The sequence below is a fragment of the Cololabis saira genome, chromosome 6, assembly GCF_033807715.1.
Source record: "Cololabis saira isolate AMF1-May2022 chromosome 6, fColSai1.1, whole genome shotgun sequence".
Lineage (NCBI taxonomy): Eukaryota > Metazoa > Chordata > Actinopteri > Beloniformes > Belonidae > Cololabis > Cololabis saira.
In genome coordinates, this window is record NC_084592.1 from 27,873,707 (window position 1) to 27,899,835 (window position 26,129).

The following is a 26,129-nucleotide window of genomic DNA, read 5'->3' on the forward strand; positions in this document are numbered from 1 at the left end:
TGGCGCCAAGAGACTTTTCTTTAAGTTGCGACATGATACAGGTGTGTACCGATTTTCGTTCATGTACGTCAAACCGTATTATGGGGCTTGAGGCGCAACGTTTTTTCGGTCTGAACCAACCAGATGAAGGGTGGGCGCGCTTTTTGGCGTCTAGCGTCGCCACGGTAACGCTTTTGAAAAAGAAAAGTAATGCGTGTTGTCGCAGGATGGAGACGCACATTTTGATGTATAACACACTTCGGGGCACGTTACGGTTCGGGCCGTATTAACTGCCGAAGGAATGGCATAAATTGCGCCAAAGTGACACGATTAATTCAAAATGGCTGACTTCCTGTTCGGTTTCGGCCATGTCGCCAAGAGGCTTTTCTTTAAGTTGTGTACTGATACAGGTGTGTAGCGATTTTGGTGCATGTACGTCAAACCGTATTGTGGGGCTTGAGTCACAAACTTTTCCGGGGGGCGCTGTTGAGCCATTTTGCCACGCCCATTAATGTAAACCATTAAATATCAAATTTATCGCCAGGCCTGACTTGCATGCAAAATTTGGTGACTTTTGGGGAACTATCAAATATGGACCAATCAGATGAAGGGGGGCGCGCTTTTTGGCGTCTAGTGTCGCCACGGTAACACTTTTGAAAGAGAAAAGTAATGCGCGTAGTCGCAGGATAGAGACGCACATTTTGATGTATAACACACCTGGGTGCACGTTACGGTTCGGGCCGTATTAATTCTCGAAGGAATGGCTCATATTGCTCCAAAATTATGCGATTAATTCAGAATGTTTAAAATGGCCGACTTCCTGTTCGGTTTCGGCCATGGCGCCAAGAGACTTTTCTTTAAGTTGCGACATGATACAGGTGTGTACCGATTTTCGTTCATGTACGTCAAACCGTATTATGGGGCTTGAGGCGCAACGTTTTTTCGGTCTGAACCAACCAGATGAAGGGTGGGCGCGCTTTTTGGCGTCTAGCGTCGCCACGGTAACGCTTTTGAAAAAGAAAAGTAATGCGTGTTGTCGCAGGATGGAGACGCACATTTTGATGTATAACACACTTCGGGGCACGTTACGGTTCGGGCCGTATTAACTGCCGAAGGAATGGCATAAATTGCGCCAAAGTGACACGATTAATTCAAAATGGCTGACTTCCTGTTCGGTTTCGGCCATGTCGCCAAGAGGCTTTTCTTTAAGTTGTGTACTGATACAGGTGTGTAGCGATTTTGGTGCATGTACGTCAAACCGTATTGTGGGGCTTGAGTCACAAACTTTTCCGGGGGGCGCTGTTGAGCCATTTTGCCACGCCCATTAATGTAAACCATTAAATATCAAATTTTTCGCCAGGCCTAACTTGCATGCAAAATTTGGTGACTTTTTGGGCACGTTTAGGGGGGCAAAAAGGCCCTCCTTTCGTCAGAAGAATAAAGAAAAAAAATTCCTACAGATACAATAGGGCCTTCGCACTGAAGGTGCTCGGGCCCTAATAATAAACTGACAAATCATTAAGGAGTAGTTTTGGTCATTTTGAGCATGTTGTTCCCACAATATAGTTTACAATCTGATCTCTCACCCACTGACTCTCAGATCTTTGACCTCGAGTGGGTAAACTCCATTCCATTAAGCAGATATATTTACTGTATGTTAAATATACTAGCTTGTGGACACTGATGCTTTAGTTCAAGTGTCTTTGGGGGGGTTATGGGTGAATAATGCCTTTGGGGAACATGGGAATGGCCAGGCTCAGTCTGGGAAAGGAAGCAGACTGTCCCTTGCTGTTGCTCAATCCAATTAGCTCTGAGCTCCCTCAATACAACACTGCAGCAGCTCACCAGACAGGCTCTTATGTGTACAGTTGTTCATATGATAGTTGGCTGGTTACCTATTTGAAGCATCCTCAGCACAGTTTCTACTTTTACAAAGGATCTGTAAGAGGGGGGGAAAAATAACAGCAACAGAAGAAGCGCTGAGGTATGTGCCCATAAAACATTTACATTTTTATTCAATTTTTTTCTAACATATTTCATACTAATTTGTAACAATACTAATTAAATCACATATTTGCTCAACCTGATTTAAAAAGCGAATGAATTTGTGGTGTTTGGAAGCTGATTCTCGTTATGTGGATGAATAGTTATGGAGTTTTAAAACTAATAGGAGCTGCTCCTAAAGAGCAATTTATACATAAAGATCTTTGATAGTCTGTTTGATACAGACATTCGATTAGTCTTGAATAAGAACATTCTAAAGACAAAATATGTCGCTTCTCACATTCCCCAGTAACATCTGTTCTCAGTGTTTGCCTCCCACGAGATAAATTCATTAGGTTGAGGGAATGTACAGGAAGCAGATGGACATTAAGTTTGTTGCACAGACCAGTTTTTTTTTTCTTCATTTTGAGCAGAAGTTTAGAAAATCCTACATGGTTCTGTTTTCTCTCTGTCTAATACTGTATCCCACAAACAGTAAGATTTCTTGGGTGTACAGATCGTGTAGTGTCTTCAAGAAATTCAGAAATTTTATTTTTCAGCTAGTAAATGCGGCAGGATGTTAGCCGTTAAATGACAAATATGACAAGGGGAATTAAAGCAAATGTATGTATATGTTACTATTGCTTTAAATAATGTTTCCCTGCCCCAGCCCCGAAATATCAATGATCAAATATGTTTGCAATCTAATAACAAAGCTCAGTGGCCTATAACATGATATTTGAGCCAACTCTATGAAATACATTAAAAGAAGAGTATGGAAGCATAATATAATAAGAAAACCAAATGTAAATCAAAATCTCTCAGTTCCAGACTTTCATTTTGCAACCAAAACAAAACCATCTAGAATTTGAAACAGTTTCTGCAGATACCCCCACCACCACCACCACAATCTTTTTTCTGGATTTAACTTTCACATGGCATGAATTTCAGTATGGTTGGATTTCTGTGTTGTTCTGATTATACAGTTTACATGACACATCAGGGAGTGGGAGACACACACAACCTCATATTGTGTTCTTACCAGACATGGCAACACTTTCTTTTTTGGCTGCTTCAGCCGAGTAAGTGGCAAGATTTGGAACTTATCTCAGTTGCAAACAGCAAACAAAATTGACCACATTTTCTTTGTCATGTGAGTTTCTGGACAATAACTGCAGCTAAATAACTCCTGGAGTGGGAAACACACATGGTTTAGTTATAGAACAGGTTACTGATTTAATGTGGACTCTTGTTGCAATAGGTAGTGTGGCATAAGATAAATAAAACTTAATTTGTGTTATTCTAATGATTTAAACAGATGCTATCGACTGCCCTCTTGCCCGTCCTTATCTTCACTTGGACAGGTAAGCCAGAATTTATTACACTTGGGTGCACAAAGTCATTGCAGCCACCGTCTCTGCAAAAGAGAAGCAGGGCTACAGCTGGAAACATTTTGAAATGAATTAACATTGGTCTAGCACCTAAGGGAAGGATATATACATACACACACATATATATGTTTGTTTTTTTGGCATAGACATAAACCCTGGGTGTATCTCTGAGTTTTACTTTTGTATGCTCAGAAAATAAGGACAACTAACCATCTCTTACGCTGGTGCAGTGTTTTTTTCTCCAGGTATGGCTACCGCATTTGTCACTCCGCCATGTGACCAGAACCTGTTTGATTTTAAAGTGGGCAACTGCCTGTCAGAGTTCAACACCAGCATGGTGATAAGTGGTTACCAAGAAGAGTGTCTATGGCCTAATGTCAAACGGTAAATGTTGGTTTGCTTAAATGATCTTCTGCATGTGTTAAAAGTCAAGTACTTCCCTGTCTCCTGGCTGCATGAGGTCCTGCACAATATTTGAGCTAATTAGTCCTACTGGAATGGAAATGCGTAAAACTTTCCAGACAGAAGTCTTTTGTAGAGTCTTTAGCTTTTGCCATACTACCTACATGGGTCTGCGGTAAAACTTTAATTATGGCTGTAATAATCCATATTTCCTTGTAAACATGGTTTTGGGGTTGAGGTCAAATGGTGCGCTACGTGGAATGTCCATCATCGCACGGCGCCCAGCTCGTTGATCAGGCACGCATCTGTCAAGCTCAACTGAGTCTCAGGAGACTTTTTTTATTCTTTTTCTTTTTTCCCCAAACAAACAATCTTTTAGTGACTGCTGCTTGTGAGATTTATGGTTGTTTTCTGAGCGTAAAGCCACCCCCACCCTAAGAACATGACAACGCACCACCTGATATCACAAAGGGTCTATTTTCCTTTACTTTCTTTTTGCCTTTAGTGATCATAATAAGGCTTATATTTTCCATCAGATCTTACTTTTTTGAATGTCTGTATGGGATTTTGAACCTCTCCTCTTGATTAAAAAGACTTCCAGTTTGGAAGCCCTCCTTGACATAATTTTCTCTTCACAGTCTGGAGAGGTTTCAGATCTGGGCTCCGAAATACTGATATTATTCTCTGTTAACCATTTCTGTACCTGTATATTTTGGATCATTGTCTTGGTGGAAGGGCCACTGCTGCCCAGGACCAGACATTTTTGCCGACTGCCCTATTGCTTTTTCAAGCATCTTAACAATTTAAGATGCTCGAAAAAGCAATAGAGCAATAGGGCCCGAGCACTTACAGTGCGAAGGCCCTATTGAATTTGTAGGAGATGTTCTTGGTTTTTTTTTTCCGACATAAGGAGGGCCTTTTTGCCCCCCTAAACGTGCCCCAAAAGTCACCAAATTTTGCACGCAAGCCATCAAAATTTGATATTTAATGGTTTGCATTAATGGGCGTGGCCTAATGGCTCAACAGCGCCCCCTAGAAAACTTCGTGCCTCAAGCCCCACAATACGGTTTGACGTACATGCACGAAAATCGGTACAAACCTGTATCATGTCGCAACTTAAAGAAATGTCTCTTGGCGCCATGGCCGAAACCTAACAGGAAGTCAGCCATTTTGAAATAATCAGGTAATTTTGGCAAAATTTATGCCATTCCTTCGGCAGTCAATACGGCCCGAACCGTAACGTGCACCCAGGTGTGTTATACATCAAAATGTGCGTCGCAATCCTGCGACGATGCGCATTACTCTTCTCAGTCAAAAGCGTTACGATAGACGATAGACGCCAAAAAGCGCACCTCCCCCTTCATCTGATTGTTCCATATTTGATGGTTCCTACTTTCTGACATAACTTTTGAACGGGTTGTGATAAAGACATGTGGGTGGTGTCACCGGACTCGGTATTGAGTACTTGACCTTTATTGGCATGAATTAGCCCCGCCCCTTCTTCTGATTGGTCAATATTTGATAGTCCGTATTTTCTGCTATAACTTTTGAATGGGTTGACAGAGAGTCGTGGGTGGTGTCATCGGACTCGGTTTTGAGTCCTTGAACATTATTGCTGCAAATTAGCCCAGCCCCTTCATCTGATTGGTTGATATCTGATAGTTCCTACTTTCTGCCATAACTTTTGAATGGTTTGACATAAAGAGTCGTGGGTGGTGTCATCCGCTAAATGTCCAGGCCTGAAGACATCTACATGCAAGTCATACAAGCGCTTCCACTGCAGCACACCTGAATGTGCACAAGAGTGCGAGGGCCTGTTCATCGCTGCTTGCAGCTTTAATTATTATTTTTTATCATGATCCCATTTAGTTTGAATAAGTTTCCTAATCAACAGGCTAAAAGCAGCCTCCATAATATTCCTCATCACTGTTCACGATTGTGGGGATGGTGTACCTTTGTCCAAACAACTCTATTTTTGCTTAATCTGATTACTGAATTGGTAATGTAAAGCTTTCGTCTTCCAAGTCTTCTTTAGCATTTCTGTGCTCTGGTCTTGAGGAGTCATTTGCTTCTTGAGCCCAGATATTTTTTGGTGTTCACTGGAATTTTTGCCCTGAGATATTAACAGCTAGAATAGTAAGACTTTTCAGGATGGTCTTTCTGGGAATCTTTAGTCCGCGGCTAATCTTTGGACTTTTGGGAAATCCTGTTTTTAAACATCAGGCAGTGTAGAAAAATAGTCCTTGGTTCTCAAATGCGGGGAAAAAAAACAAAAAACAAAAAAAAAACCAGTATAGTTTTTTGGCCCATTCTCACAGCTCATGAATACATGAGTCACATGAGGAACTACGTGCTTTAGTCATTTATGAGAAAAAAAAAGGGGGGACATGTCCTTGACACTGCTGTTTATTTGTCCACATCAGTTTGCATTCTGGGTATCAGCATTACAATACATTCAATACATTTTAAATACATTTTAAATACATTTTAAACTGTTATTATTGGATCTGTAAAACTTCTGAAATGATTGCTGAGCCATAACTTTCACTCTGCCTTGCCTCTTTTACAGGGACTACTACAAGCTGAAGGTGTGCGTGGATTACTGGGCCAATGAGACGTTGTGCTCAGGTTACAAGTTTCTGGTCGAAAACATCTTCTTGGAGGTCCACCAGATGTACTTTTCACTCTGTCCACAGGTCCACGACCCCCCAATCTTCACTCTCGTCATGTTGACAGCACCCGTTATCATAATCACATTCCTCCTGCCCGTTCTGTGTGTTCACCTCATCACCTGGAACACTTAGATGTACTTTGGACCTCTGATGTGCTGAACATTGAAGAGAAAGAGAGGTTTAAGCCAGTGTGGCCATTTTCACGGTGGTTGGGGCTTCCAAATGCAGTAGGTGGTGGTCATTTATTCCTGTCAATGAAAGTGAATCTTCTAAATGTCCACTTTGGAATGTTTTCAAGTAAAAACGCTTCAAATCTGTATTCAGCTCTATAAGCGGTGCCCCACAACACAGGCTGGTGTTTTCTGAACACTCCAAGCTAATTTTTTTGTTATTACTCTCCTAATATATCAAGTCCTGTTTGTATTTTGTCACACTGTAAATATTGATCCCAGACAAAAAATAAATGGAAAAGGAAACGTCACAGTATTATTATTCAGCTTTCCCAGCTTCATCTCTGTTCAATTGTATATCTTGCTGTGTTTGTTGTTTATCAGAATTAGGAAGGATAACCTTTTAATACATATTTTAAATAAGGTAGGAGGGGAGATGCTGACCCCTACCTCTAAAACCAGCTGCTATAAACAGATGTGTAAAAACTTGGTGGAAAAGGGAGCTTTATACTGTATCCATGAGGTATTTCAACCAAAGCGCGCAGCAGATGTTTTGAGAGCTCAAGAGGTCAAGAGGTAGTTGCAGGAATAAAATTGCATGTTTTCTGTAGAAAATGAATTATATTTTATGGATGTCGGTGCTTTAAATGAGTGTCGAGAAGGCAAAAAATTATCTATTCTTTTTTTTTTTATTTGTTTAGTCAGTCTCTGAGGATTTCTCAAGGGGCATGGACTGGCCAATGTCGGGGCTCAAGAAGAAATCCAGATCAAACAATAGGTTATATATTAAAACTAAATCAAAAGTCACCATTTGAAGATTCCTATCATGGATAAACCTTGTTTAAAAGAATTGAATTTGAAAAAAACTGCCTAATTTGAGATAAACTCCTCGAACCATTGATACATTTTAGCCACAAGGTTTCATATTCAGGCACCAAACAGTCACTAATTGATCTCCTTCTGGGTAACCACTTATTTTTACTGTTTAAGTTAGTCTCTTAGTTTGTGAAGGGTAAGTCACCTCTCAAAATCACTTTTTGTTTGTCTAATTTGGTCGCTGAATCCATAATATAGACTTCAGGATTATATGCCATAGGCAGTTGATACTCTGTATTTCTATTGGAAATGTTTTTCTATCTTCATCACACAAATACATAAAATGCGGATGCATTTATCTCACAACAAATAATATGAATCTGCCTTAGCCAGTTTTTCAGGGAGTGAAAGGTTTAATTCATTCTACGTTTTCATCATGAGACCCAATGAGGAGTTTAAACCATGCTGTAAGCAGTGGTATGATTGGCTGGAATACCCGACCTGAAAAGTGTCCGCACCCCTGTGGGGAGAGCCAGAGTGGCTGAGAAAGCAGCCCCTTCTTGATCGTGCTATGAATCAAATAAATGAGACAGATTCATCTTAGCGAAGTCCTCAGTTCCGCGAAAGGTTTGTTAATGAACAGCAGTAAATGTGTGGTATACCTTTAAAAATCAATCTTCTCTAGACATACCTCCCACAATGCCGACATAAAACGTGTCTACGAGTTACCCAGAGGGACTAGTCACAACCAAAGACTACTGAAAAAGAAAATCTTGCTTTTACAGCTGAAGAGAGCAGCAAAATGCAATACGGAAGATCAAAATTAAGATTATACTAACACTGCCAAGGAGTTAATGTTTTGGTATCCAGTGAATTTAAATAAAAATGAAAGACATGCCTTTAAAGTCAAATAAATATTACACTAGAATTCGGATGGTCTCAAAAGTATCAGTGAGACCACTTTTCAATGTAATAGTTGATCTCATTTTGGACATGTCTAATTTCTAAGCAAAATTGATTGAAGCAAAAAATGTTCCAAATGCTAAAAGTCCAAGAGGGCCTAAAGTCTTTGCTGAGGCCGATGGTGGTGAATTACAGCGGGTTCAAAAATAACAGAGCCACGTCTTAGATTTGGGTGGGTGGTCTACCCTGCTACCATGGAGGTACAAAGCGACGAAATATGGTCAACTGACAACTCGGACAAGGCTGAACCTTTTTAGGGTCAACACATCTCTCTTTTTTTTCATCTTGGGTGTTTTAACATCTAACACTCAGACGGTACTGAGTGGCAGAGCTTCACCTTTTATTGTCTCAAATAATACCCACATTTTCACTTTTTCTCTTATGCAAACACCGTAGGGGTGTTTTGATAAGAATGCGTGTGCCCGTTCTGTCTCAGTTACGGCTTACCCAGATCCACTGCTTTTTGACAAAACAGAAGCACGTGGCCGTGTCAAACCATGGAGCAGACTTGTATTCTCAGACAGCAGGGAACACGGACGACTCGCAACTCCTTTAGCTCTGCAGACTGAATAACACAAAGCACAGTAAAATACCGGAATTCGGCTTGATTCAGGTACTAAAAAAGCAAAGGTTTAAGATTTACACTGGTTTGCATGGTACTTTGCTATTAGTTTTAATTAAAAAAAAAAAACATTTCCTGGGGCCGCGGATAGTTCAGTTGGTTGAGCGGGAGCACCCGAATACCGACCTGTAGGTCTTTATTCGTCTACCCCAGTTTCCTGTCTAGCCACTTTCAAAATAAAGGCCACGAGAGCCATAAAAATATTTTGCAAAAAAAAAATAAAACAATACTGACATTTATTTTCATCTTTGTTTCCCTTTCCATGTATTTGTCTTTGCCCAGATAATCAATGTTTATCGAAGCAAGATGCAAGAACACACGGCAAGATATATGAGCTTAAAGAGCAGTTTGACTAAAACCCTAATTACAGTCAGCTGTCATTTATCTCACTTTAATTCAACACAATCTGAAGTCTTTGGGATGTCAGACTTCCTGCCAATAAACCTCTCTTGAAGGCTTCAAAAAAGACTTGGATGTCCAGCTTTTCATGCCCAGGTTGTTTCCAAAAGATCGTTCTGCTTTTACTTCACATGAGAGGATTAAAAACTGCCAAATACATCATATATGACGTCAAAGCGTTTTATTTTTCCTTTTGGGAAACCTGGGGTCATGAAGTGTATCCTTATTTCTGCATTTCACAGTAGTTTTGGTTACTTTAAAGGGAACTATTTTCAGAGAAAGACAGAAGCTAGGCGTTTTTTCATGTCTACTCCAAATCTTGCAGTGGAAGTTGCTTGAGTTCTTTTTTTACCACTGTGTTCACTCAATGGTTTTGTTATTAATTAACATCCATATATGAAACCTGTGAAAACACCAAGCCTACATTCCATAATATCGCATATATAGTGGGAGCGAGTAATCTAAAGAACAAGTCTCAGGGTCTTTGCCCTCAATTTTCCATTGCAGCCTTTGAAAACCCTAAAATATAAACACTTGGTTGAAAAGGTCCATTAATAACGCCAAGCGTTTTTAAATGAAACTGCTACAGAGGACTAATGCAAAGCACATTCTGTGACTCATTAACTTGAGGAGCTGCAGAATTAAAAGCAGACTGCAGCAGGTGCATGCTTCACATCACAGTGAAAGACTTAAAAGACCAACCAGGAAAACAGAGAGATTAATTTACACTTAAACTTCTGTGTCAACTCATGTAGTTTTCTTCAGGTGAAATGTTTTTTGTCTATTTTATAACAGAAAAATCCTGGGCTGTAAAGCAATGCATTTTTACATGGTTGCCTTGACCACCCGAGATACACAAAAGAGTCAACAAACTAAAATAGCTGGGAAGCAATATTTACAGATCAAAGGTCAATTTCCTCTGAGAGCGAGTTCCCGCATGGCTCATACAGTGATGTGTAACAGTCATGTGAGTTGGATACATCATTTTGGTGCCGACATAAAAATCTATGCTTTCAGTGTATTTTATGTGCCTACAAACGTCAAGAAAAAAGGTCTTTGTTGTGTTTCCTCACAATACCTTACTTTTCCTTGAATTGTTTAAAAATCCAGATGAATAGATCTGTAGGCCCAATCCAGTTAAAGTACCAACTATGGAGATACTGCAGAAAGTAGTTATGATGATGTAGGTTTTATGTGATGCTTTTAATGCATATTACATATTTTAAAAGCAGATTCATGACAATATCCAGATGTTGGCGATGAGTGCTGCAGCAGCAGCGGCAGCAGCCTGGTTTTGATAGGTGAAGCTGTGGCTGGAAATATGGTCATTGTTCAGACCACAGCTGCTTCTGTGCCTTAACATGTTGAGCTATGAACATGTACAGCTGTTACTGTGTGAACCAACAGTTCATGTAGATACAAAGTCTGACACTGCTGCAAAATACACTGTTTCTCTGTAAATAAATAAATAAATCGACAAAGAGCATCTTATTAGACACAAGCTCCCCTCTACAGAGCTTTGCTTCGCTCCCACGTTCAGACCAAAAATTTCCTGACTATGCTTCGTGTCACAGATCGCAAGGAACGTGATTGGCAGATTTGTTCTTCTTTTTTTTAATTCCTTAGTAGTACTTCCGCTACTTGAATTTCCCACTACTCCTCAAGATTTTCAAGTCAGGAAGAATGACAGCTTGCTGCAATGTCTGTAAAAAAGACTGATGCTCAACATTTATCAGCTCTAACTATACATGGGTATCATGTGACATCACACAGCGGTAGCAGCGCCATTGTTAGGACCCACTTCCAATATGTCGTCCATCTACTGCGCCGGGGGCTGCAAATCTCAACGAAATGGCTTAAGCTTTAACAATATCCCCAAAACTCTGAATGCATTTGCCATCAGGAGAGATCACGGGACCCAAATATCACTTGTATGCTTTCACGAGGTGGTTTTTCGAACATGTCGATAATCCAGTTTCGCAAAAGTGTAATGGAAACACATCTCTGGCAGTGCTGGATGTGATGTAGCCGGTCAGTCTAAAATAGTCCAAATCTAGTTTCCGGCTATATTTGGCCTCATCGATACAATGTAGTTGTACTATAACACAACTTAATCATTATGCATTACTGCATTACATGAGGGCTTTACCTCTGAATAATCATCTAAACGATCATCCACTGCCTTCATCGTCTGATTATTTTCTCAACAGCGGTAGCAGCTATCACAATAATTTGACAAAGATCTTTTAGTCTATTTCCTTCAATGTTAAAATTTTTTTCATCATAGTTTTGAAGAGAGGTCTTGCATGGACAAGATACGGAGAGTTACAAGAATTATGCTTTTTCGAAACACCGTTGAATGGAAACACAGCTCCACAGATGACAAACTAATGTTGCTAATGTAAATATGGCTAACGCTATCATCTAACATTAATATTGCTTGTTTGACAGACTGTTACTTACCCTTCCTGTGATCAAAAAGATCCTCGTCATACCAGAATGATACATTTTGGGATCATTAATCCATCTTGAAGAAAAATAGCAGTAGGCTTCTGTGCTTTTAAATGCCTTGAGGGCTTCCCCAGAGTTTCAGAGGGACCGTGGATGGAGTAAATGTAAACATCCGCAAATGTCAAATGTGGCAGTGTTTTACTAAAGTTTAGGGGAGTCAGCAGTTCGCTTGACAGCAAATATCAATCTACTCAATGTATCAATTTTCTTGGATTACCAGTGCTTTTCATCTGTGGTAAGGTGTGCTATTTTAGCGTGGAACATCATGCACTCTGACCGAGGACAGGCTACGCAAAAGTGCTTAAGATGGCACCCACAACAACAAAGTCGCTTTCTGAAGTGGTTTTCAAACCTGTTTTTTTGGTATGGCCCGCAGCCATGTTGCCTGGAAAGCTGACAGGAACACACCCATCGTATGTCAATCAAAGTTAGCTGTGGACACCAGGTCCTTCAGGCGATCCCTGCTGGAATATCTGCAGACCTGCTGACAGACATTTACAGTAGAATATACCATTTCACATGTTGACTAGATGTTGAAATAAAACCAACGCTGGGTTAGTAACAACTGATTAATACGCTAAGCGTGGTAGCACAATGACTATGGATGAGGTAGTAATTATGGCTGGCAATTGAATAAACCAACTGTCAGTCAAATTCAAAATAAATCTATTGCGTTATATAAAATCTCATGAAATGGTACAAAAAACATGATTACGTCTTTTTTCATTTTGAACCATGCTGTAAATATTCTATTTTTGATCTAAAACCGGACACTTTATCACGGGAGTTGATGGAGATTGATTCCTTTTTGTAGCTTAGCTCTGCATTAGCCTCAACCCGGAAGTTAGACGGTTGCTCCACCTCACACAATATATATTTTATATGCTCAGTTGCTGTGTCAGAGCTACATACAGGAAGTTATTAAAAGGAAACTCTCCAGTGCAAAGTATGGTATTGCAGAAAAAGAATCAACACTGCCACCTAGTGGTTGGTGCTGGAATCTCAGACTGATATCAACAATTATACAGAAGTTCAAATGCCAGAGACACCACAGGCACCGTGCGTATATGGCTGCTATGCAGAAGTATTTATCTTTATGTGTGAACCCTGCTTTAAACAAGCTTAAGCAGGGTACACAGATAAAGAGTATCGGGCTGTTTCTGTCCCGATTTTTCCTTTCCCGACCAACTCTTGATTATCTTAAATCTTAGATTTGTCCGATAATCGGCTCTGAAATGGGTCCGTGCTGACAATCTCAACTGTTAAACTTGTTTAATATTCATGACAAAAATTATTCATGTTTGCGGGGACAGCAAAATGATTGTGATATGGTACAATCCATGATGTTGCACCCCAGTGTTCCAACTGCAAAGTTGGAAAGGAAAATTAACTCTTTTGAGGAAGTGGACACTACTGCTGTTAGCCACTATTAGCATTATTGATTCATTACCATAATCTAACCACACTGTACACAGTATTTAGCGTAAACAAACAGCCTAGCACAGTCCATTTATTAAAAAAAAAAAAAGGGAGAGAGAACAATACTAAATGCAGGGGTGAATGAAGCTAACATTTTGTTTGACTTAGGTCCACGCATACAAACAAAACATAATATCGTAGCTGATGGGTGGTTAATTGCAGTTTCCCAGCATGCCCTTAGCAGGTATCTGGGAGTTTCAGATACATGTTCATAATCTGTAATTAGTTTACTATCATTAATTGATAATACATTAATTTCTATCGCCAAGTAGGCTATAGTCAATAAAAAAATGCAATACACGTAGGCTATGCTAAAGTCCAGAGATGCTAGCACTCACTTCAATTAGCTGGTCATTGTATCTGGACAGACTCAGAGGTAATTTAGAATGACCTGGAAGCACTTAGGAAAGGGACAATATGCTATTAGAGATGCAATAATATTGACAGATATGTCTTCTAGTTGAAAGTACCACTGTAAATGATAAAAGTGTGTGCTTGAGATGCTCAAGCCCAGGAACTGTGTTCTGGAACTGTGTTCTGTCTCTGAAAGAGTCTCAGACTCAGCAGTTCCAAGCTGTTCCAGCGTTCTTTCACCTTCAACTGATGACACATACACTGATTTAATGTGAATGAAATAAAACAGAAGTGTGAGTTTTCTTCTTTGTTGATGACTGTATAAAGCAATGGATAATGCATTAAGTGGTTTCTATAGATTTGTTTTGACACCCATTTTTCTTCGCAGCTACAGGGCGTAGCCAAGCCAACCGGAACAAGCCCGCAATATTTGCCAAAATATCTGGAGAAGTGCCGTCAGACCCAGTGGGATATACCATTTAACCTGCTGACTCCATGGTGACATCAATGACGACTTTCGTGTTTTGCTGACACTGAGTTTGTTTTTTGCTAAGCAGAGTAGCATGACGATTAGGGAAGAGGCTTGCCATTGGCTGAGCTGTGTGTCAATCAATCAAATTAGAAATAAATGTATCGCTTGATATAAACTCTCCTGACATGGTACAAAAAAAAATCACCATCCTCACAGTTGTCATGGATGTGAAATCAAAAGATCGAGACAAAAATGTTTTTTTTTTTTTAGGCAGGCTACAAATATGTTTGTTTCTTCTCTAAAGATGGACATTTTAAGTGTGGGAGTCAATAGAGATTGATTCACTATTGCAGCAAGTCTCTGTCGTCCAGTTGAGGAACTGCAACGAATCTTGGTTCTGCTTGAGCGTCAACATGGAAGTTAGATGGTTGGCGCTTGGTTGGTGCAAGTGGCAGCCATGTTGGATTTAGAAGTTGGGGTAAGTGAGATTTCTCCGACACCCTGAGTTGGATTTCTTTTTTTTTTTTTTACCTTGTCTGCACACATATTAAAGATTGATACCATGACGGTAGAAACCAGAGGCATATATACATGTATGTGCATTAGTACTATATTTAATATATATACATATATATACGCATACATATGCATACACATACATAAATATACACATACAAACCCAGTGATTTTTTTTTTTGTTTTTTTTTGGGGGGGGTGGATGGGGGGGGGTGACGACATCCACTGCCAATCCAGGAAGCAGGAACACACGGAGACACACGTCAAGCACTGGAAATCTGCAACAAAAAAAAAACACAAACAAAACACGAAACTGGCACGGAGCCGACCAAAACACGAACTGCAATCGACCCAAATCTTGAGATCTGATTGCAGTCTGAGCTAAGCTACTGCTACCGCTACCTAACCCCAAAAACTAGAGAGCCAGCATGCAGGTGAACAAGCCAGTGTATATGTCTATGTGTGTGTATGCGTGTATGTATATGATCATGCGTGTGTGTGTTTGTGTGTGTGTGTATATGTGTGTGCGTACGTGTGTGTGTACTTGTCTTTGTGGCTATGTGTGTGTGTGTGTGTATGTATATGTTTGTGTGGCTGTGTATGTGTGTGTATATATATGTGACTGAGTGGCTATGTGTGTGTGTGGTGTGCGTGAGTGTGTGTGTGTGTGTGTGTGTGTGTGTGTGTGTGTGTGTGTGTGTGTGTGTGTGTGTGTGTAATATACCAAACAAAGGGAGGAGGGGGGGGAGCAACCCCGCCACCCGCGAGACCAGAGGCGGACAAGGAAGAACCCGGAACCCAGGCCACCAGCAACCCCACAGAGGGGAGAAGTAGGAGGGAGGCAACCCACCGCCTGCGAGCGGGCGGGGCCCCCACGGCGCGGGCCCTCCGGAAAACCGGAGATGCCCAAGCCACCCCCCCCACCGCCATGAGGTATCCCCCCCATAGGCCCCCACCGGCCAGGGACAGGGCCCCACCCACCGCCCCCCAGGGGCCACCAAAGGCCCGCGCCCCAGACCCCCCAAGCCGACCCCCAACCCCAAGGGCTACGAGATCACCACCCCCCGCCCCCACTAGGGAATGAAGCCAATAATCAAATGCTTTTTCCGCGTCTAAGGATATAATAGTAGTTTCCTGTTTATTGATACTCGAATAGTCTATAATATTTAATAATCTGCGAATATTAGTAGAAGAATGTCTACCTTTAATGAAGCCTGTTTGATCCGGATGTATAATAGAGTCCTGAGTTGGATTTCTGATCTCAGGGAGAGTCTCAGTTGAAAGCCAGGAACCAAAATTTCAGTAACCCACTCACACTCACATTCTGTGTAGCTTTTTTGTGATGCTCACTTTAACCTAGTAATTATGTTTAGGTTTCTGTGTAAATAGATCTCCTGTATTCATCACAGACTATACATTTTGTATGTAAATAAAATGCTTTTGTGCAGGTTTTACTGACTGCATAGTTGATATTAACATTGTAGTATCCTTCTTGTTTCCATCTGGTTTAACAGCAAATCAGTTAAATATGTCCTTGTTAACACACTAAAATCACATTCAACTTTGACCGCAGCCGACGGATAAACTTGAAATGAAGTTCAGGTAGCATTGTGTTAAAAGTGCAGCTAAGTTATCCACTTGCTAACCAACAGTGCAATCAACAAACTCTTGTCAAAATGTGTAACAGTTTGTAAATGTTTTCATTTTTGTACGCTGTAGGTGGCCTCATAAATATCTGACCACACTTCTGTCAGGCGCTGCACTTCACATGACCACGTTTGTCCATGATTCATCCTCACAGAACTGTAACTAATGGGTCCCAACAGGAGGAGAAAGACGCAGTTCGACTGCATCAGTAGGAAAAAAAACCCTCTGCTTTGTATTAATCTGATTTCGGCCTGAAGTGTAATCGCACCCATATTTGACAACAATCACCCAGATCTGCTTGGTAGCACGTCATCCTTGTGAAGAAATACAGGCACCCATTAATGAGCCGAGGAAAGGTAAAACAGTAAACTAAAACTAGAGCTGCACTCTGACCTATTATACAGTTTTATTAAAGAAGATTCTTTGTTAGAGGGTTTTTTCTGTATTAAGTGAATTATGCACCATAATTTGCTACTATGACTTAAGTAGGACATATTGTAAAAAAGGAAACATTAAAAAAACATCTTTTCCATGCTTGGGAGCATTTATTTGGGTTTCTTCGGTAACAAACAAATCAAAAATCCCCAACAACCATCTAAAATTATATTGTTCGGATTTTCAGAGTTGTGACATCCCAAACCCAGATCATAGTAGGATTATCCAGCCTGCTCGTCTTTATCTCCACCCAGGTTCACATCATGCTGCATGCGCTGTACCTTGGGATAAGGCTAGCACAAAGCTGTGGGGGAGATGTCGAAAGAGGCACGTAGATGGCTCCACCCCTTAACACTGGGTGTTAAGAACATTGCTGTAAACAAACGCCGGTAGTTGAAAATTGTCCTTATGAAAGGCAGCTCTGTGGTATTTCTACCAAAGAGTGTCACAGCTGTTCTGTTAATAAAATACTGGGTTCGAAATGTTACTTATTCAGGTTGAAACTACTGAAACAAAGCCTCCCAAGTCCTTAATAGCATTAAAAAAATAACAACCCCCCCGATCAATGTCGGACATTCATTTCTAAACAACTCATACATTTTTCCACATCAAAAAGGTTTCTGACCATGTTGAAAAGCTATATTTCCTTTGAAATATTCTATTAATAGGCTCAAAAATACATGAGGTGAAAACTAAATCTCTTGGTTTTTCCAAAGCAACTGTGAACACAGATGGTGCATTACAATTCCAAGCTCACAGTCCTTTGGTGCGCTTTAACATTCATCCATCCTGCCAACACTCAACTGCTCTCCAACATTTTCAGTACTTGTGAGTTTGCTTAGTTTCGATGATTTTCCAGTCAAGTGTGTTATAAATATTCATCTCATTGGTGAAAAATGCAACCGCAGCGGGGACATCTCTGAGAGAAGATGAAAGAACAGATGAATAATGGGGTCTTTGCTCTTTTTTAATGTGTCGACCTACAATGTTGTCTTTTTTCTTTTCATTTGACTCCTGCAGCAGTTTAAGTCTAAACACGACAGAGAATCTTGCATGACATCAAGTCCAAAACAACACAAGTTAAATAGATACAAGAAAGTAGAAAAATAAAGGTTGGGACTATTTTAGCTGTATACTTCATATCTTTTCATATATTATATATATGAAAGGTCACAATAACGGGATCCACGGACTGGTATGAAGAGTGTCCAACACCTTACAGACTACAGTAACAATCCTTGACGAGCTTTCGAGCAGTCTCTGGGGATTTTGGCTTCAGGAGACATTTCAAGAGCAGTATTGTGCCAACAAACTCGGTTGGCAGCAACAAAAGTGAACTTTTGCCCAGTAACAGCGCTCATTTCAAAAAGTCTGTACAGAAAAGAAAAAGGCAGACCTAGCTCCTTGTTTACACATCATTGCAACATAAAATAACTGGCAGTACAGTGGTAGAGAGGAGAAAAGGCAGCTCAATTATACTGTAGGCAGTGAAATTCTTTCAGGGGTTTTAAATTTGTTAAGATTAATATGCCTTAATAAATGTCATTTTAGATCAAATTAAGGGCCACAATTAGTCTAAACTCTGCAGCTACTATCATCCTAGAGGTCACCATTATCATTGCACTTACGCCCAGAACCTGCAGAATAGTTAAAGGGATAGAAAGGACAGAAAGTGTTCATGTTACAAGTTGTTTTTTTTTTTCAAGATTTACATTTTCCACTTCTATTTCATGGCCTCTGACAAAGAGAAAACAGAATCTTCAGGGGAGGTTAACACAAGACCACCACCACCGTGCTGATTTAAGCAAAGGTAAGATGTTCTCATCCAGCAGTAAACTCATAGTATTTACAAATACCACAGGAGACTACAGGAGATTCTCTTGCCTTCTCCACAGCTAACCAGAGAGGTCTCCAGGAGGCTTGTGTGCTTTGATTAGTCAGAGCCAAAGGACAAAGTAAGTTCTTAGCATTAAGGTCCACTTTATATTCATACGAGCATATGGATCTCATTGTATTCGTCTCGTCCGTCCTCATCGAAGTTGGGAGAATCCTCGTCGCAATCCAGCTGTGAAAACACAAAATGATCTTTTATCAGTTTTATTCAGGTAAAAAAAATAAAATGAATAACAAACATCTACTAAAAAGGAACAATCATCACTGAAATCCCAAATAAATGTCAAAATCATGGGGTTTTTCCTTTTGGAGACCAACATGGAAAACGGGTCCCTCGAATGACCACTAGGGGCTGGCTCCAAAAGTGAGTCCATCGCAGTCCCATGTTAAAAAGTCCACCTTCACAGCACAAACGAACGTGTTCACAGCCTGTTATAAAAAAATAACATTTTTATCTTGATAGCTAGATCTTACATCCAAGACAACTAGGGGGGTAGGGGCATGACTAGGGATGTCCCGATCAGGTTTTTTTGCCCCCGAGTCCGAGTCCGAGTCCGAGTCCTTTGATTTTGAGGACTTGCCGATACCGAGTCCCGATCCGATACTTTTATAAAACAATAAAAAATGAAGAGAAAAGAAAATTATGCAGGATGACCCTTTTATTATATTTTAACATGTGTACTGTAAACTGAGCACATAGGAGGTAGGCAGCTTGAACATTCTTAAGTCAGTATAAAAAAATCCTCGTTCATTCTGAAGTAATTCCACACAACAGACATGATAGCATAGGGCTGCTTCAGCTTCAAAACAAACAGGCGTGCTCTGTGCGCATGCGGTGTATGGCTGCCGCTCCGAGCCCACTACTCCACGTGTGCGTTGATTTATGGTCCCGCGTCACACCAACGCAGAGCCTTCAACGTAGGGTCTGGCGTAGGGTGCGAGTCGCCGCGAACCCTACGCTGTAGACTCTGCGTCGGTGCGACGCGGAACCATAAATCAACGCACACGTGGAGATTATAAAATACCGGATTTCGGCATATTTTACCGGACAACGGAAACCCTGATATATATATCCGATTCCTGATCGGCTCATAACGTCCGAGTCCGGATCGAGTCTGCAATCACGTGATCGGCCCCGATTTCCGATCACGTGATCAGATCGGGACAACTCTAGGCATGACATCTTTATACTGGACCTTCTAACTCAGAGGCTGCTAACACTGGTACCAGCTGAACAGTTGGCTCCTCCTGTTGAGCCATCCTTCATGTTGGTCCCAACTCCTCCAGTATCACTATGTTTGCCTGGACTTTTGCTGGGGCTGCGCTCCAAGGCAAGGCCAATTTATTTGTATAGCACAATTCAACACAAGGTAATTCAAAGTGCTTTACATCAACATTAAAAGCAGCAAGACAATTAAACAGTGAATAACAAATGAAATGAAATAAAATGATAAAAGAGGTAAAATAATAAAGAGCACAAGTTGTTAAAAAATAAGGGCAGTAGAGTACAGCAGGTAAGTATTTAATAAGTACGCTTCAGTAAACAGTAATGTTTTTAGGCCTGATTTAAAGGAGCTGACAGTTGGAGCAGACCTCAGGTCTACAGGAAGTCTGTTCCACCGGTGAGGAGCAGAATAACTGAACGCTGCCTCACCTTGCTTGGTTCTGGTTCTTGGGAACCACAACAAACCAGATCCAGATGAACCTCAGGGGTCTGGGAGCTTCATAGGAACTAACAGATCCAGCATGTATTTTGGTCCAAGACCATTCAGGTCTTTGTAGACCAGCAGTAAGATTTTAAACTCTATCCTTTGACTCACTGGAAGCCAGTGTAGTGATTTCATGACCGGTGTAATATGGTCCAGTTTCCTGGTGTTTGTAAGGACTCTGGTGGCAGCGTTCTGGATCAGCTGCAGCTGCCTGATAGATTTCTTGTTAAGGCCTGTAAAGATGCCATTGCAATAATCCAACCTACTGAAGATGAATGCATGAATACGTTTTTCCATGTCTTGTTTAGACAGAAACCCCTTAATTCTAGCAATGTTTTTCAGGTGGTAATTGGCAGATTTAGCGATAAACTTTAGATGGCTGTTGAAGTTCAGGTCTGAGTTAATAATTACACCAAGATTTCTGGCTTGAATTTGAACTGTCAATGACATGGACCTCCAGGGACCCCAAGGCTGCAGTCAGTTAACTTAGTGCTCCAGCTCCAGCTGGCCTCATTTCAACTCCAGCAGGAATCACTTCAAATGTTGTTTTGGTAGCAACATCAGAAATAAGGATCGATGAACAAATTCAACAATGAATGTAAGGCAAGGCTAGTTTGCATCACAGGTTAGCATGAATTAAGCAAAGCTAAAATAGGTAGCTTGTAATCATGTCCCAGCCTGTTGTTGGGCTTGTTCACTGCACCCATTCACCCTATGTTGGATTAACCCAGCAAAGGCATTTCACTATTTTCCGACAGAAAATCTCATAGCCTTTTCATTTCTTTGATGAGCTCAGACCTCCTACTATACAGTATGGCTCAAGTACTGCATTCCCCGCCTGAGGCGTTTCTCAGAATCTTCTCTAAGCCACTTGAAAGTTGCTCTCCATGGCCTTTTCAAACTCTTTCTACAACCAAGTTTTTGCCTCAACAACAGCCAAGGCCACAGTTTGCTTGGACTGCATCTGAGGATTGGTGTGGCATCGGCCATTATGCACACTCTGTATTGGTCATTTGTTGTGTAGAGGGAGTTGAGCCAAAAGGCAAGGCTTTCTGTTTACCAGTCTGTGTACGCTGACCCAAGGTCAGGAACTGTGGGTAGTGATCAAAGGAATAATCGTTTATGCAAGCAGCTGAAATGAGTCTCCTCTGCAGGATGGCTGGACTGTAGGGCGAGTTCAGTCATTCCAGAGTGACTCGTCTCTCATCAAAGTTCATCATCAAAGAGACTTTGGAGAGATTATATCTCTCAGCTGACCAGGGAACCCCTCGGTATTCCAACAGATGCTGGAGGAGGTGGTTGAGGAGAGGTCAGGGCCTCTCTGCTTATGCTGGTGCCCAACCCCAGTTCCAATAAGTGGAAGTCAATGGAATGACGTTGGATGGATGGACTGGCAGAGTATGTCTGTCAATATGGGGCTGTCCAGAGGCCTAAACAAAGGCTTTAAACTGACTCTAGAAAACCTGTATGTGGGGTCATAGAGGGTTTGTACTCATTTTTATTGAGTATATATATATATATATATATATATATATATATATATATATATATATATACATATATATACATATATATATATATATATATATATACATATATATACATATATATACATATATATATATATATATATATAAATACCAACAAGATTGAATGATAAGATGCAAGAGAGAGAATTATGGAATTATGCAGGTGATATTTTTGTCCTTGTTTTAATCGGGACTATTTATTATTTATTTTTCCTTTTTTCTTTTCTTACTGGTTCTTTGTTGTTACATATATATTTTTTTTGAGTTTGCTTCTTTTTTGCGTGGAAATGCTAGAAAGCATTTGTTGTAGAAAGTGTAAATAATAATAATGTGAAGGTTAAAGGGTAGGCATTTATAAGATCAGAGCTTCAGCCTATTCCTTTTCGATCCAAATGATTACACGATATGCTATGAATGAGTGTACCATATTGAGCACATGATCGAAATAAATAAATAAATAAATAAATATATATACACACATATATATATAGCATAGAAAAGAAGGGGATGTTTTCCCTGAAAGCAATTCTGGCTCCATTTTATGGTCATTTATGGGTTAGCGATTCCATCTCTGCAGTCTTTCACATTATTAATTGTTTATTTATTGACACTGCTGCAATTGCCCTTTTTATCTTTTGTCTTTACCATTCTGCTAAAATCACCATAATTAAAAAAGAGAAAGGAGAACCATCAATAAGGTCAGTCATTAGGTGAGAGAGGGGTCTGTGGTCTGTAGCCTGTAGTCTTTCTAATTAATAAAGCCAAGGTAAGGCAGCCAATGATCTCCTAATCTTAGATAAACAGTATAGCTCAATAAAGTATATCCTGGAATGTAAGGTTGCAAATATCAGGGCATATGAGAAATGGTCCATACAGTAAGTTGATCTAATGTCAAATGAAGAACACGACGCAGAAGCCATAAGTAAAAACCTAAGTATGCTCTTATTACATCCGCTAATACAGAGCACTTGATAAATCATTACTAAGAGGGTTAAATACCTCTATAAAAACAGAGGTTTTAGCGATTTGCTGTTCTGGAGTGTTCAGGTGTGTATTAACATTTTAAAACAAATTTGGAGTCCATCCATGCAAAGATTGATTTCTAATAGATTGGGCTACAACAATCTTTTAATTCTCTACAAGAAGGGTGCAAGCTGTCTATTCCCTGAGGAGGCTGAGGTCCTTCAACGTTTGTAATACCATGTTGAGAATGTTTTACCAGTCTGTGGTGGCCAGTGCTTTCCTCTACGCTGTGTGCTCGGGGAGTGGTCTGAGGGCGGCGGACGCTGGTGACATTGTTGGGGCAAAACTGGACTCTGACAGCAGTGTTGGAGAAGAGGACGCTGTCCAAGTTAGGGTTCATCTTGGACAATTCATACCACCCACTGCACAACACTCTGGACTAGGGCTGTTCGATTAATCGATTTTAAATCGTAATCGCGATTATGTAATTAGAACGATGTTAAAACGTGAAAATCGTAAAATCGATTTTTCACTTTTTTTTAAAAAAATTTAATTTATTTTTTTACCTTGTCTGCACACATATTAATGATTGATACCATATTAATGATTGATGGAAATACCTCTCAATACCTGCGACAAGTGCCCCATCGGAGAGGCTCTTTAGTGTAGGAGGGGGCGTTGGAACATGCCACCGGGTAGACCGGCTCGTGTTCCTTGCAAAAAACTTGCAAATGTGAATAGCAAATGTAATGACTGACATTACACACCTCTACCTCCTTCATGGGTTGCATTATTATTTAGCATGCAAAGACCCAGTTTAGTTTAATTAGAAAATGTCTTGTTTTATTAAATTGGAAATATAACTTACTGTATGTTTGCAAGTGCTGATTTGCTGATTTTTTTTTCCAGAGATAAAACTTTATATTTTATTATATTTTTTAAAACTTTTTTTCAACTTATTTTACAGAGTTTTGCACTTTATTCATTCATTTTTGGTTTAATAAGAGCAAAGTTAGCACTTAAAGCCCAATGGGGCAAATGTTCCATTAAAATACAGCATATATGAAATCATTTCTTTGCCTTTTGTCAATTCACAAAATAATCGTAATCGAAAATCGGATTTTGAGAGAAAAAAATCGAGATTTTATTTTTGGGCAAAATCGAACAGCCCTACTCTGGACACAGCAGCAGCAGTACTAGGATGATCCTTACTAAACACACTACTGAGCGCCACAGGAAATCCTTCCCATCTGTGGTCATCAAGCTGTACAACTCCTCACTCAAAAAGAAAGTCAGACATTGGGGAGGAAACCGGACTTTCACCTCAAACTACTGTGCAATGAGTACAATAACAGCATAAAGGATTACTGTGTATATCCTTAGTTTTTTTATTCCTTGTATTTATTCTTATTGATATGATAGTATATTGTGGTGACGGTCTTGGGTTAACCTTTCCTTAATACTAAAAAAGCTAATTCCCTTTGGCAATAAAATAAAGTATTCTTATTCTGAATCTGAATCACATTCAAGACAGATGTCAAACATTCCAGGAGGGGGTCCTAGAAAGTTTACCACAAGATTAGATTGTGCAGTTAGCAGGATAAAGCTTACAGTTCAAGTGTGTATGGATAGAAACATACTTAAACAATTATGGCTTGTTAGGGAGACCAGCTGAAGTCTAGAAAGTGTCTTCCTTCTAAGAAGAAATTGTGGCATTGGCTTATGTTTGCAAAATTGTATCTGAACAAACCACAAACCTTCTGGAACAATGAGTGTGTCAGAAACTGGGTCATGCAACAGGACAATGATCCCAAGAATACCAGAAAATCTACAAAAGACAGGCTAACAAAAAAGAAACAAGAAACTAGGTGTTTCAAAGACCCCGTCCAAGTCCAGACCTCAGTCAGGCTGAAATGTTGTGGCATGACCTTAAGAGAGCGATGCAACAACTGTCTGTAAATGTTAAGAAACCAAAGCAACATTACAAAAAAGACTGGGGCAGAATTCATCCAGAACAAAGTGACACCAGTAATGTCCTACAGAAAATCATTACTTCAGATTACTGCTGCTAAAAGTGGCTTTACAAGATTTCGAAATCGTGGGGAGAACTTAGTTTTTCAGCTGTAGATTATCATAGAGGGACAGATCCTCAGGAATATTTGGGGGGGTTCATGGATTTTACAAACTATAAAAAAAACATGGCAACATCAATTTAATGTTAAATTTGTTGTAAAATGAATATCCTGAGGCTGAGTTGGACGAGATGATCACATTATTTCAGAAATTCCTGGAATGCCCCAAACTTACCGCCTGCAGCTCCCGTTCCTCAAAAATCCTGGAGAGGATGAGGCGGCGCAGCGGCACCGTCATGATGAGGACGAAGGGGAATGCCAGGGAGGCCACAGTGGACTTAACTACCCACAGAGCCACGATGCACGTCAGCTGGATTGCAGTGAACATGTTCATACGCCATGTCTTCACCTAAAGCAACACACATAAAAACCAGTTGAAAACCAGTAAAGTACAGGCCAAAGCAAAGTCCCACAGATACTTAAAGATGAAAATAAAAACTCATCTGCAAGCATGGATCTCCTCCAGTAAGTAAATGCTACATGTTTTTAGCTCCATCTAGTGGAACCTTTTAAATACAGTACTTTTAGTAAAAGTATGGAAGAGGAAATGTGGAAAAGGGCAAACTCAGAAGACATTAAGCTTCAAACTAACACTGACTTCCTGGTTTAAAGTGTTATAAAACTATAGTTAGACAGCTCTATGTATGCAATCAGACCTCAAAAAAGAAAAAGAGACAAAATACTGTAGGGTGGGAGCATATTGCTTTTAAGGCCAAGGATAAACACAGACCTAAAGGCAAAGCTTAACACAGCAAAACCATTTATTAAGTCCACAAAACAAGAGCAAGCAGGACAAGACTGGGTGTGATGATCAGCAGTGATTCCTGTAGGTCTGCAGCAGCACATCAGGGAACAGACAAGAGACGATCCAGCGAGGATGAACAAACCACAGTTTAAGTGTTGAAGACTTGATTGTGGCAGATGAGGACCAGGTGGACAGACAGCAGCCTGACAATTGCCTAAGGTACTAATAAGATATGAAATACTATAAATCTGCTTGGAAAAAAGATCAACACTTTACATTACTTAACAGCTATGGAAGGCTGTCACAACAATTTGATCTTTTCTCATGATGCTCACGAGGTAAAGCAA

At 40.3% G+C, this 26,129-nt stretch overlaps 2 protein-coding genes across 4 annotated transcripts in view; one reads left to right on the plus strand and one right to left on the minus strand.

The window, feature by feature from the left end:
- The first annotated feature begins 1,757 nt into the window (after positions 1 to 1,757).
- Positions 1,758 to 6,904, plus strand: LOC133446493 (receptor activity-modifying protein 1-like). Of its 2 annotated transcripts, none has more exons than XM_061724532.1 (4): positions 1,758 to 1,963; positions 3,281 to 3,326; positions 3,599 to 3,737; positions 6,325 to 6,904. In XM_061724532.1, the coding sequence occupies exons 2-4, from the start codon at positions 3,281 to 3,283 to the stop codon at positions 6,557 to 6,559; spliced, it is 420 nt and encodes a 139-aa protein (XP_061580516.1). In that variant the 5' UTR covers positions 1,758 to 1,963; the 3' UTR covers positions 6,560 to 6,904. The 2 variants fall into 2 exon arrangements, with proteins under 2 accessions (XP_061580516.1, XP_061580515.1); XM_061724531.1 differs by having other exon boundaries at positions 1,761 to 1,963; positions 3,584 to 3,737.
- A 10,020-nt stretch (positions 6,905 to 16,924) lies between these two features.
- slc4a3 (solute carrier family 4 member 3) overlaps positions 16,925 to 26,129 on the minus strand; it is an 87,022-nt gene continuing 77,817 nt past the window's right edge. For both annotated transcript variants that reach the window (XM_061723881.1, XM_061723882.1), the window contains 2 exons: positions 25,213 to 25,386; positions 16,925 to 18,876 (listed from right to left, as the gene is read on the minus strand). In XM_061723881.1, the coding sequence (XP_061579865.1) occupies positions 18,799 to 18,876; positions 25,213 to 25,386 (252 nt within the window). In that variant the 3' untranslated portion in view covers positions 16,925 to 18,798. The remainder of the gene's footprint in view (positions 18,877 to 25,212; positions 25,387 to 26,129) is intronic.